This window comes from Pseudochaenichthys georgianus, chromosome 17, assembly GCF_902827115.2.
Source record: "Pseudochaenichthys georgianus chromosome 17, fPseGeo1.2, whole genome shotgun sequence".
In the NCBI taxonomy this organism is placed as follows: Eukaryota; Metazoa; Chordata; class Actinopteri; order Perciformes; family Channichthyidae; genus Pseudochaenichthys; species Pseudochaenichthys georgianus.
Window position 1 is genome coordinate 19,234,469 of NC_047519.1, and position 14,476 is coordinate 19,248,944.

Below are 14,476 nucleotides of genomic sequence, written 5' to 3' on the forward strand. Positions count from 1 at the left end.
CAAGGCTGTTGAGTGTTAAGTGCCCTTATGTGCACCTTTGTGTTTTTGATGTTTTCAGTCGCTTGATTTGTATCAATTAGTTTTTTTTTGCCACCTGGGTTGGTGACTTTATACATTCCAAACATATGCATGAAAGGTACTTTCAGCGGTGTATTTCAGACACAATATGTTTATATTGGAAACATATAAATAGGAAAAAAGCTTCAGCGTATCTGCACCTCATTTGTATAATTTGTACGACCCAACCAGTGTTACCAGATAATTATTTGAAACAGAAGTAAGACTTTGTGTTAGGAAATAGAATGAAGAAGCTCAAATGTATGTGCCGATTCACAAATGTGTACAAAATGCAGTTGTCTTTCTTGTGGCAACATTAACAGATGTAGTTCTTTTAATACATATAGCCCTAATGTCTGTAGCAAAAAGGCCTGTACAGACTCGAGGGATGTAATTTTACAGAAATACCATAATACAAACTGTATACGCCTATCCTTAAAACAACGTTTTTCTTTTTAAATTGATCTACTCATCCCTTGTTTTTGTATATGTACATTTCAGCAATAACGGAAGTACACATGACTCCTCTTGTTCTTCCTGTATACTCTTTGGTTATATGCTTCGTTAATCGATCATTGACTCCACCTTTCCTCTTCTTTTCCTTAGATCGCGATTGACATCAAAAACTCCTTATATGGAAGGAAACTTCCCAAATTCCTGAATAGAGGGAGTGATCCCGCGGTCCCACCCTGCATACCAGACGTGCAGCGGCCTAGAGTCCTAGGCTGCAGTCGGATAGTTTAAAAATCAGCTCCTAAATTCTAACCCTATCGTCTATTCCTTGACCTCTGAGTGAAACGTCACGGGGTTAAGGGATAGTGGATAGGAGAATTAAAAAGGACTTAGGAGAAGAGACTGCGGTACTTTAGAGAATCCGAATGCACTTTCACTATCCGACGTGTTTATGATGCGCCAGCGGACGTCATTTTCTGCGTCTGCTGCTGTGGGGAAACTATGGAAACCACAGTTTTCTATACAGCGGACTACAACATGGATGTTTAATAAGAACGAGGGACTGATGTAAACTCATCTAGAGACTCTGCACCGTGCTCTGATGCTGCTGCTTTGCTTTATGAACGTGGACAACAGAGAAACATATTCTTCATGACCAAAGTTGGAATTGAAATAAAAAAGGAAAGTGAAACTTATGCTCGTCACCCTCTCCCTCCGGTCCACATTAATACAAATGATCCCAATACGACGTATGATTGTATGAACTAAAGATCTAAAAATCAATACAGATGTATTTATTATAAACGTTAGTCCTTAACATCTATCACTGTGTATATCACCATTCAAGCATCTTTTAAAAGTTGAACAAACCCCACACAGCCCAGTAAAGACTGAAATGTTGACTTTATTTGATAATTTCAGTGAAAACTAACGTTCATATTTCTCTTTTTGAGTATAATACTGATGAACGTTCAAAACAAAGCACTTTGGCAACTTACCACCTATGTTTTAAAAAGCTTAATAAGCACCGTAACTCTCATGATATCATTTCTCGGTCATAATCGGTTGTTTCCGTGAACGGCCGACTGTTGAGTGACGGCAAATGCTGCGGCTGCAAGGCATTGTGGGGCAGCATTTTCGCTTCTCCTGTCAGTTAGGGAGGTCCAGTGGTTCCTAAGCTAAAGGAGGTTATAAAGGAAGTTTGAAACCTCCTTTCCTATCATTCTCATCATTCTAGAGAATTCGAACGGCACTTATCATGGCTGCCACTGAGGGACTTCCGGGTCATTTCACTCCTTTAGGAAGGTTCCTAAGCTAAATGGACTATTCGACTTCAGCCCTAGACCCACTGTCGCACTTGTTTGACTCACGGTCGAAAAGAAAAAAAAGAAGTTTTGAGGAACTTCAAATGTAGCACAATGAGCTACTGCAGTGACGTAATGTCGGGGCAGTGGGGTTTGAGATAAGAGATGCAGCTACCATTCACACAGGGCCGGTTCTAGCCAATTTGATGCCCTAGGCGAGATTTTAGCTCCCTCCCTATAGAATGTATAAAGAATAAATGAAAAATCTCTACAAAAGACAAATACACTACAAAAACAGAAACTTATTGACATAGGTAAAATACATCAAAATGCTTGAAATGTTTGAATTGGGGGGTGGACATCACCTACTCTAAGGGGGTCCGGGGGTATGAAATGTTTGAACATTTTAAAGTAAAATGCTTCAATCTGGTGCACTTTGAGCACACAATTACTGGAGACTAGATCTGGGGGTACAACTCTAAACACCCATATGAAAAAGATCAGTTTACATTTTAATAATCAAATAAGTATGTGAACATAACCAATAACCCACCATAGCCCATAACAAACAAATGTAACTTATTTTATTTTTGTTGTTCATTCATATCTTATTTTACCTAGTTAACATTTATTTAGTAATGCATTTTTTGTATCTCTCCAGTTTTAAACGATATTTTTGGTTTACTGTCCTATAGTATACATTGAAATTATTTCAAACCTGTTTATCCCAATAATTATAAAAGAGTGCCTTGGAAATATGTGTTTACATAAATTGTGATCAAAACTTTTGAGACCCACTTAGACTAAAGTTAACTATCTAAACACTGAGAGTCCTTTACCTCACTGAGCTGTAGTTGTCAGCCTCTCAGTCTGACAGGAGAGCTCCCCTCCACCTTTGTTGTAGAAACATCTTCTTCTTATATCCGCGCAGCTAGCACCAGATGCTAATAACAACAGCGCCGGTACCTCGCTCCCACGCTCACGGCGGCGTGCGTTGAAGCTTCAACGCTTCAGCCCATTCACTTTGAATGGGGTGACGTCAAGCTTTGCCGAACTGCATTGTGGGAGCGTCGCTTCGCTTTGCTCGCTTCAAAAGTTGAGCAATGTTCAACTTTAGAAGCTTTGACGGAAGCGTCAGCCAATCAAATCATATGCCAGTACAAGCTCTAGCCAATCAAACTGCGGGCTTGTGTGTCCGGGGCGGGAGATTCATGCGATTGATTGGCTGACGCTTCCGTCGAAGCTTCAAAAGTTGAACATTGCTCAACTTTTGAAGCAAGCAATGCGAGCAAAGCGAAGCGACGGAACCACAATGCAGTTCGGCAAAGCGTGACGTCACCCCATTCAAAGTGAATGGACAGAAGCGTTGAAGCTTCAACGCACGCCACCGCGTGGACATGCCGTTACAGCGCCCATCGTACAGGGCAAATGAAAAGTGTAACCGGGGAGAAAAGGGTGTTACCTTTACTTAATTATGAATGTTGTGGCCGAAAATTAGGATGAGCACCAACGGTCAAAAATGTTTTTCCCCCTCCCAGAGCTGCCAGCGCAGCGCCCCCCCAGATCTGGCGCCCTAGGCAATCGCCTATGCCAAAAACCGGCCCTGCATTCACAATGCCAGGATTTAAATCTGCATGTCTTTTTTCTTTTCAGTCTTTATTTCGAACAGATTAAAAAATAACAAAATAACAAATGTGAAAAACAGAATACCGTATTGTTATAATACAGTATTTATCCACATTCATGGTAATATTTGTATATTCAACAAAAAAAACAAAAAAAAAGTCTTTATATTTATAATAATAATAAATCATATGTGTCCGAAAGGAAGTAGGAGGAAGCAAATGCTTATTAATTCCCACCCCTTACTTGATCAATGATTGTCCTTTAAATCATTATGCAAGTTATTCCTACATACATTTACACATACATATACAATAATTTCTCATCTTCAATCACCTTTCTTCATTCTCATATTTTTCCAAAAAAGTGTTTCTGTACATCCTTTTAAACTGAATTATGCTTGTGCTTTGTTTTAACTCCTGCTCCAAACCATTCCATAAAATCACCCCACAGATTGTTATACTCATACTTCTCAGAGTTGTTCTGACCTTGAGTTGTTTAAAATGTAGATTTTCTCTCAAATTATACCCACCCTCTCTGTCTACGAACAATGTTTTTAATTTCCTAGGAAATAGATTATGTCTGGCTCTGTACATGATTTGTGCCGTTTTAAATTTAACCAGATCCATGAACTTCAATATGTGTGACTTCAAAAATAATACATTAGTGTGTTCAAGATATCCAACATTATTGATAACTCTTATAGCCCTTTTTTGTATTGTGCATAACGGCTGTAGGTTGGTTTTGTACGTGTTTCCCCAAATCTCCACACAGTAAATCAGATATGGCAATATTAGTGTGTTATATAGAGTATACAATGAGTTATAGTCCAGAATGTATCTGGCTTTTCCCAATATTGCTTTTACATGATTGATATGAGGTTTCCAGCTGATTTTGTGGTCTAAAACCACACCAAGGAACTTCATTTCATATACTCTTTCTATGTGTATGTTATCTAGTATTAATTGTATCTGTGGATTTGTATTATGTTTTCCAAATAACATAATCTTTGTTTTGCTTATATTTAAAGGTGGGGTAGGTAAGTTTTAGAAACCGGCTCGAGATCGCTAGAATTTGAAAATACACAACCGGAGAAAATCTGCCACTTCCTTATAGAGCCCCTCCTCCAACACACACGAACGCGCACATGACCAATGAGGGCACGAGATAAATTTGTGCCCCGATGGAAGGCTGACAGGCAGGTAGGCCATCCAATCCGTTTAGCCGGCCCGGCTAAACGGATGTACTTTTTACAGTATTACGGCTTCTACAGATGACATTTTTTTATGGATTTTTTGTCAAAGCACTTAAGATATTCATTGCTATCGGGATGTTAAGAGCATTCCATGGAATATAACAAAAAGTGTATCTCGAGCCGGTTTCTGAAACTTACCTACCCCACCTTTAATGATAATTTGTTTGTGTCAAACCAATGTTTTACTTTAATCATTTCTGCTGTTATCACTTCCATTAGCTCTTTCAAATTGTCACCGGAACAAAAAATATTAGTGTCATCTGAAAATCAAATACATTTTCTATATATTTGATACTCTGCAAATGTCGTTGATGTATACTGTATTATGAACAGCTTTGGACCTAACACGGACCCCTGAGGTACTCCACAAGTTATGTTCATGTATTCTGATTTATGTTCACCAATTTAAACAAATTGTTGTCTGTTGCTTAAATAATCTCTCACCCAGTCTAATCCCACCCCTCTGATGCCATACCGTTCCAGTTTTATCAGTAAAATGTTGTGATCTATGGTGTCAAATACTTTTTGTAAGTCTATAAATATTCCAACTGCTTGTTTTTTATTGTCCATGCAGTTTGCTATTTCCTCACTTAATTCCATTAGTGCCATAGATGTTGATCTGTCTTTCCTGAATCCATATTGACTGTCGTCCAAAAGCTGATGTGTTTCCATGAAACTGTCGACTCTTTTTTTTTAAAAATCTTTTCAAGGATCTTGGAAAACTGGGAGAGCAAAGAAACAGGCCTGTAATTTGTGTAATGGTGTTTATCCCCAGTTTTATATAATGGTATAACTTTTGCTATTTTCATTTTATTTGGGAATTTACCAGATTGAAAAGACAAGTTAAAGAGATGAGTCAATGGTTCTGCAATTTCTTCAATAATGTTTTTTACTATAATCATATCAATATTATTCCAATCGGTCGAGGATTTTCTTTTACATTTTCGCACAGTATCGATGATTTATTTTTCTTCGACTGGTGTGAGGAAGAAAGAGCTATTGTTTTCATTCCAAAGGTCAGTTTCTTCCCCTTTAGTTGTTTCTACGGTTTTAATTTTTTCTGCCACATTTACAAAGAATTCATTAAAACCATTAACCACATCTTCTGTATTATTAATAACATTATTTTTGTCCACAAAAAAACTCAGGGTAACCAGAGCTTTTTGCTCCATTTCTAATGACACTATTTAATACTTTCCATAAACCTTTCATATTATTCTCTAATATGTTATTATAGTATTCTTTTTTTTACATATCCTCAGAATATGGATTAATTTATTCTTATATTTTTTATATTTATTTTCTGCTTCTGAAGTTCTATATTTTATGAATTGTCTATATAGTGTATTTTTCTTTTTGCAGGCATTTTTTAGGCCATTAGTGATCCATGCACTGTGAGTTTGTTTGTGTGTCTCTCTGCATTGTTTCACAGGACAGTTTGTGTCATAAAGTGCTTTAAAGATGTTTAGAAATTCATCATAGGCCTTCTCAATATCGTCTCTCTCATATACTACCCTCCAATTCTGCTTTAGTAAATCATTCTTAAATGCAATTATGTTATCTTCAGTTCTCAATCTTTTGTATTTGAAATGGCTGGCGACTTTCGGTTTCTTAGAACTGCAGTGATAGACAATAAAAACAGGTAAATGATCACTTATGTCACTATATAATAGTCCGCCTACTGTATTGTTTTCCTTAATGTTTGTATATATATATATATATATATGTATATATATATATACACACACACACACACACACATATATATATATATACACACACACACACATATATATATACACACATATATATACATACACACATATATATGTATATATATATATGTGTATGTATATATGTGTATGTATATATATATATGTGTATGTATATATACACATACACATATATACATACACATATACATACACATATATACATACACATATATACATACATACACATATATATATATACACATACACATAAGACAATAGACACACTGTGGTGGTGGTCTGAACATCCAGAGCTGACAATTGGGCAATGAATTGCCAATGAATAATCAAATATTTGCATAATAATTCTTAAAGCAATCTTTTAAAGCTAGTTATAGCTGTTTACACTTGGAATTTTGGTTCTTTTTTGTAATATGAACAAGTTCATTTTAATTATAAATGTTTTATATTTGTGTTGATTTACAAATCAAATAGACGACAAACTATTAATCCAGTTTGTTAGGAAAATCATCAGCACATGATACATAATGAAATGTAATACCAATCACAGCATTACTCTGATTGCATGGAATAGTGCAACTTCACTCTGACGTAAACCCGTCCTGCTCAACAGATTCTAACAAGAGACAATGGGATATAACGTTTTGGAAACTAATAATGACGTAAACCCAGGTGTGTATCCTCAGCCTCTGGTTATAAATACTGCTGCTTTATGGCAGGTGATGACATCATACAGGTGTGCAGAGGACTGAATCACAGTCTGAGAGCAAACAGAGGTGGAGAGAGGCAGCATGGTAATTACTCATCCTTAAGTCTGTGGTGAGATTACATCAGCTCACAGTCACGGCATGGAGTGACATAGTTATGAGTCAATCAAACGTGTAGTGACCCATGTGCAATCACTGTTAAGGCTTTTTCCGAAGGTCACTTTTTTTTTTACATATAAGGGCATTTCTTTTGGTGTTGACATTCTCAGCTTCCATTGATGGAGGACAAAACTAAATCTTGTGTGAATCTTTTATTTAAAAATAGATGGCCATATATTCTTTTTGGTACTTGAAAAACGAAAGTATAATCAATTAATTCTCAATGAAAATTACACAACAATCCCACACTGGCCAGACAAAGGATCCAAATGGACAATGTGCACCCCCGCATGGATGAAATGTGTAAGTACAACAAATTCAAGCATTAAGCAACTTCGACAGTGAAGCTCAAAACCAAAAGCAGAAGTATACAGAAGAGCCAAGACTGGCCATTTCAAGTTTAAACGGGGCAAAAATATTCAAAGTTTTTAACACCAAGGCACTGTAAAGGACCCACGAGTCAGTCGACTGAGCTGAAGATTTAGATCATTTTATTTTTCAAACAATTGAGATGTTAGACACTGAACAAATAAAGATGCCCCAGTCAAAACTCCAGAAAACAGATCCTTATCAACCAGTTGTAGCACTTTTCCTTTATTGCCAGCAGCGCTGTTGTGCAGTTTCTCATTGTCTGCAGCTTCACCCTCTCTAGATCAGCGTGTACAAAAATTAACAGAAACGGGGCGTAAAACAGCATCGTATTGATCGTGGGATTTGTAATTCTTGCACCCAGCTTTACAGAAAGGTGTTTTTTTATGCTGAAGCAAATCCAGATTTACCAAGGCACATTGGTAGGGATGAATGACTGAAAGAATGAATGACAGAGGCTGCGCAGAAGCCAATCTTAATTTAAGGTATGTGAGGAAAAAGTGGTAGTGACTGATGAGTATAAAGGGAAATCAAAATTAAGTATTAGATGTCACAAGGAAAATACCAACAATATCTGATTCACAACTTCGTCTCTTTGTTTGATGTACAAAAAAAAAAAATGGAAGCAAAATAAATGCTCTTCAAAATGACATCCTCAATGTATCCTTAACGCTTTAAAGCAGTTGCAAATAAACTGTGGGCCCATAGGTTGCAGTTGCATCAGTCACTATCACATGTGAATTCAGTCAGTGATGAAATGACCAACAAGTTGTTAACTTGTGAGTAAGTGCATTATAGATCTAAATCCTGTACATTCACCAAGGCTGTTTAGATCAGGAAAATATTGTGATAGAAATCCAGAAGGCAAACAATATCCAGAAGTAAAGGAAACAAAGTGAGTCCTAGCTGTTCAAATATCTCCTTGTTTTTACCACCCTGATTTTACATTCTTTAATAGTTTAAGCTCCGGAGAGAATTAGTGTGGGGGGTAAGGTTATCCATTAAGCTGAGTTAATGTTAAATTAGCAGCACACTAGTTAGATAAATCCATTTTGAAGCTCAATGACTTTCCTTAATACATTTCTTCTTGAGAGTTAACATAGGATGGGGATAGAGAAGCTGAGAAATGAGACAGAGCGAGCGAAAGTGTGAGACGGGTGGACTATGGAATGTTAATAACCAAAATGCATTGGCCAGTCTTAAAGAAAGACCATGCCAGAAGATGCGTATGCCCCTTTAACAATGAAGCTTAGACTGACAGCATTGCAATGCTAACAGAGGAAAAAACAGATCTAAAAGGTTTCTGAACGTCTGTTTGGATGAATGTCCCATAAATGAACAGGTCAAAAATAAATAGATGTATACATGATAAGAAATTTATAATTTACTCTTTTTATCTCACATAAAGCTTCTTGTAACTACCGAATATGCTCCAGTACTCCGGACATGTTCGGCTCTACCTGTGCTAGATCGATCAACTCCTTTCTGGGCACCAACATGGCGGCCTTGACAGGACAGCTAAACCCGGCCTTCCCTCAGATTTAACCCTAGATTGTAATTCCTCATTAGAAACTAGAAGGTTAAAAAAACAAAAACGGTTTCATCCCAGAGAGCTTGAAATGGAGGTACGATTGTGCACTTCAAATATTGACATGACAACACCATTTCCGCTTGTCTGGGATAATTCTGTCCCGTCTTTCTTGCCTTCATTGTTAGTAGCAGCACTCTGAAAATAGGGCCTCATCATTCCTGTGGCTTTCAGTTTGAAAAATAAAACGGAAACAGCCCTTGGTATCAAACTTAAACTATTCTTTAAATCTTTACTCTTTTTGTTTATACCAAAATCTAATTAGATTATCACAGAAAGAGGCGTGGGAGAGGGAGTTTAGCAGGCCTGGCTTTTGCTGAACTCACAGTGGACAAACAAAATCACAAAGTATTTTGTCTCTGATGGGAGACAAAAAAAGGATTGGAAAATGACAGCCACTTTCCCAAACCCCTCAGTCTAGGCAAACGTATGGCAGGATGTTCAATTTGCTTTCATCCCCATGAGGGTCCAATGATATGCAATCTGTCCAATCATACCAGGCACCCTCGGTGTCATTACAACCGTTAACGCCCGGCCAGTGCTGTGTTTGTATTCTGTCCAGATCCCCGTCCGTCACCTCCCGGCTTATGCCTGGTAAATCCCCTACTGGGTTGTTTGTCTGCAAAACATGTATCTTCCGTGAGTCCTTGATATCCTGTTCTTCCCTTTTCAGATACTCCGCCATGAAAAAGTGTGCACTAGGAGCCTGGACCCCAGAGGAGGTAAGCACATTGCTCTGGAGGTTCAAGTAGGACTGGATGATTTCATTTCTGGACAGCTCTTTCCAGTTTGTCTGATGAAAAGGGTGAGGGCCGGGACCTGGGGCTGGAGCAGGGGCCAGAGCCAGGGCTGGGACTGGGGTAAGGACAGCGGGCGGTTGTACAGTGCTTTCAGTTCTCTGCCTAGATTCAGCAGGTTCAGGAGTGGGGGCTTCCTCTGTTTGAGAAGGTTCTTTATGTACCAGATGTTTGATCTGACCAGTGACAGGGTCAAACGTTAACCTGCGTTCTTTTAACCTTACAGGTTTAGTCGTGTCCTCTATTTTCTGGCCATCTAGGTTGACAGCGTAGTCTCTTGATCTGTACTTCCTCCTTTTATGCTCCGAGTTTGGAACTGGTGTCCCATCCGTGTCATCAGATACAGACACGGTGACCTCAGATGGCGGTCTGTGCAGTTCTGAGTTGTGTTGGGGGTGAGAGGGTGAGAGGGAGACTGTTGGGGATTCCAATGTGGCAGATATTTCTTGAGGTGGGAAATGAGAGGGGACTTCTGACGGACTGGCCCAGTGCATTGAAGACCTATGAGAAGAATGTGGTAGCTTCTCGGCGCAAGATGCTTGGGCTGGTGAGGATACAGGCTGGGAAAAAGACAAAGGAGAGTCCCTAGAGGAAGGGCTTGGGATAGGTGTTCCTTTAGTTGCATATGCTGAGGAGCGCTTGGTCACCGTGTCTTGCTTCATGCTCCTTGGACTGGTAGTGAGGCCACGAGGACTTTTGGCTTGATTATACCCTCCGCCTCCTTCATCCAATCTGGCCTGTTGCTGCATCACAGCAGCCTTGATCATAGAGGAAGTGCTAGGTAGTTTGGCCACCCCTGGGGAGCTGGGACGAGGCTTGACAGCATTGACTGGAATTCGATTTATTTTATCATTATCAAGGTGCTCTATCCGAGATCTGTCAGGAGACGGGACGACTTGCTGGTCAAGCAGGGTGTCAGGGCTGCCTGCAATGCCATTGGTGGATGGTGGGGAAACAGAGTTATCAAACGAGGACAACTTGGGTTTTTTTTCTGGTAAGTGCACTCCACTGTCTCTGTTTTCTGCTCTGCGTTTGCGGCTGCTTGATTTTTCAGCTTTTGGAGAGTATGTGTTGTGAACATCGTTTCTGATTTTGACTTCAGGGACACCCTTCCCAGACACAGAAATGTCCGGAGGAGCGGCATCCGTTCTGCAGGGATGAGAACTTCCATTGGTAGAACCGGGGGTGCTGGTCGGTACAGCTGGCCCAGGTTCAATCAGCTTTTGCCAGGCCTTTAACAGTTTCTTAGCACGCTTAGCAAGGTCTTCATTCTTGGTCTTCTTTCTCACATCGTTAATCAATTTTCCTAGTCGAGTTTCCTGCATAAAGATAGTGAGGGTTACGGAAAACATTGTATTAACACAATTTCTGCATTGGGTAGAAGATCATGTATAATCAACTGTCTTACCTCAAGTGCTTCTTTGGTGATAGGATACTTTTCAAGACCGGATATAACCTCCATTACAGCCACCATATTGCATATCTGCAAGGAGTACAAGCAAACATGTTGTATTACTTCTGCTACATTCGTATGAAGCAAACATTTAGTGATAGCTAATCCCCATTAACAGAGGAAGACACTGTTAAATGAATATTTTTAAATAGTCCTTGTATATTAAAGAATGCTAAATATTATAGCTATATTAAATATATAACTATGAACAAGACTGATATTCACATGATATAGAAACTATCCTGTGTATACTAGAAACGCTGTGGCATAATCTCTGCAACGTGTGTGAGTATGGGTGCAAGTTAGCTTGTAAATTAGCTTATATGTATGCTTCAGATCGATGTTCAAAAGTAACGATGGCTATGTGTCAACTCACGAAACCTTCACCAGTGCTAACGTTTAAACATAATCGTAGCAATAAAGCAAAAACTAAATACAAATAGCAGTAAACTTTATTCGGTCGAGAAAGTCAACCAGCGTTTTAGAGTCGGCAGACTTAGCGTACCTGTGTAAGCTAATGTGGCTACTGCTAGCGTTGAACTAACTTGAGAAGGAAGGGTTCTACTATTTCTAAAACGTAGCTATAAAAGCTAAGAGTTAGCTAGCTACCTCCCACACTTCGCCAACAAGGAACTGGTGTACGAAGAAACCTCAGTCAAGAAGTAGAACATTCAGATAATTTCAGAGTAAACCTGATATTCTCAACGCACATGTATGTAATATATTCGGCCAAGCCGTTAACTACTCTTAACCCGCTTTAGTGTTGCGGCTAAGCTAGCAGCTAGCATGCTACATAAACCAGCTAACGCCAGATTGCTGTCTAACCAGCGTAGCACCTCTGCTAAGTTAGCTTACAAGCTGTCAAACCAAGAGCTAAGTGTCTCTCCATATTTTACAGTCATTCGAAAAGTCGCTGCCAACCCAAATGTTAAATCATGCAGTTATAAATACAACTAAATAGTTAATTGACAGCTGTTGTGTGAACTGGCTTGTGAAGTTTGCCGGAGGTACAGGTAAACAAGCTAACGTTAGCTTCCTAGCCTGTTAGCTTCACTCACATTGCTGTGACTGTCGATGGCCTGCACCAGCCGGTCCCTCATCTGCTGCGGGGTTGCTGAGACCGTTGTCATTGCCTGTTCGGTGCGATCCAGAGGATGGAGGGAGGAATCCTCCAAAAGGAAAACAGGGGGACAATGATGACTCAAAAGCCGCTGCGGTTACACGCCAGGCGTCCGAACTGCATATTTTTCTGTCGCCTGTAAGGTAGACGGCTGAGTTTTTCTCACATGGAGTGGGAAATGTGTGTTCTGTGTTGACCGTTGGCTGCTGCCTGTTGGGCGCACTAGCAACTCACTACCAGCTGCTGGATCTCTCAACGGCCTCCTGCTGGCTGCTGCATGCCGGGATACGATGTGTGCGCTTTGACGTCTGCACGTAAACATCCCTGCCGTCCACCTACACTCCTTACTCATAAGTATTACCCGTGGATGTATTATACACACACAATAATGTATTTCGTAATAGAGTACTCTACTGCTTCTGTGTTATTGTGCTCCTAATATGTTGTAACATTATGTTATTGATTCCTAAACAGGGGCTTATGTAACAAAAAAAGAGTGTCAATTATTTTTGAAACAAATTGAAAAACAAATGAATACATATTATGTATATTTCTTCATATGTTGAGTCAGCTGTAATGTGCAATTTTGTGCATGAAATGTAGTAAACGGTACGCTAAAATAAAAGGAAAATACCCTACAGTTCAAATTGTTATGTAAATCGTTGAAATAGCTAAATATATATATTATATGTAGCAGAAATGCAAACAAGAGCGAAAAAACCTAGACATTGACACTGGTTGTATGGAATTTTTTTGAAACAGTTGTAGCTTGTGAAAAAATACTGAAAGAGTGTTTCCAAATATATCCAATATCATATGTCATATCCAAATAGCCTTCATATGAAAACATGTGGACGGTGACAGGGGTTTTTGATGAAGGGATAGGCCTACTTGAGTTTCTAGATACAAGATGGGAAGCCACTGCATTATATAATATATTGGTGTATGTAATCGTATTTTAGGCTGGTTATGAAATAAGCACTCATTGAAAATATAAGGGTAATTTTAAAGATATTTACCAGTTAATGTGTTTTTTAGTTTTGTCTGTAACTAATGTCTTGTTGATCAACTAAATTGCGATTTCTAATAATCTTTTCATATCTCATGTTATGTTTAAACACTACAAATTTGTCACACTTTTATCAGTTTTCCCTGTTTTAAGAGTAAAAATAAGGAGAATGTGTATTTGTTTACAATAACTTGCTATCTGTTTTCTTTTCCAGTCAGTAGGCCTACCTTGCAAATTAGAAATACATTCGCATTACCAAATATCACTTTTGAGGTATATTGATGTGTTAATTATCCATATACCTCAAAAGTGATATTTGGTTCATAATACCCTGCATGCTATAATAGCATGCAAGGTATTATGAAAGATCAATGTTGATGATTTTATTTTTGCAGCATTCTACCAGCAGAGGGAGTCATTCAGTTTCCAAAAGAAGGTACAAGTAAAGAGCAGATGCTGCATAGACATTATTGAGCCATTTGAGGACACCAGTCTATGGCCTTTTAAATTAAGGCCACATTACTGCAGGGAGCATGACCAGGCAGATCCTTCTGGATCAATTATGCTTAGTATAAGTTAATTTGCATGTTTTTTTCAAGGTTAACACAAGGCTTAATGTCGTCAAACAGAACAATTGAATGTACATATTTTTTGCTGAAAAAAAGTAAAACATTGGAATTCTGTTGTGAAGAACCTTATACAGTAGTTTATAAAAAGTGCCAAAAAAGCCAGAAATCTCCCCACCAGAAATCATGGTCATTACTTTTGTCATACCCATCCCACACACAAAATGTCCAGTATCCACTCATTAAAGTTGTTGGTGTGGACAGAGTGGGAGAGGCAGGGCGT

At 38.8% G+C, this 14,476-nt stretch overlaps 1 protein-coding gene across 1 annotated transcript; it reads right to left on the reverse strand.

Annotated features, from left to right (window-relative positions):
• Positions 1 to 7,430: 7,430 nt before the first annotated feature.
• On the reverse strand, positions 7,431 to 12,988 carry crsp7 (cofactor required for Sp1 transcriptional activation, subunit 7). The gene is made up of 3 exons (XM_034104111.2): positions 12,557 to 12,988; positions 11,454 to 11,528; positions 7,431 to 11,364 (listed from the first exon to the last, which is right to left on the reverse strand). The coding sequence occupies exons 1-3, from the start codon at positions 12,626 to 12,628 to the stop codon at positions 9,661 to 9,663; spliced, it is 1,851 nt and encodes a 616-aa protein (XP_033960002.1). The 5' UTR covers positions 12,629 to 12,988; the 3' UTR covers positions 7,431 to 9,660.
• Between the last annotated feature and the right edge of the window lie 1,488 nt (positions 12,989 to 14,476).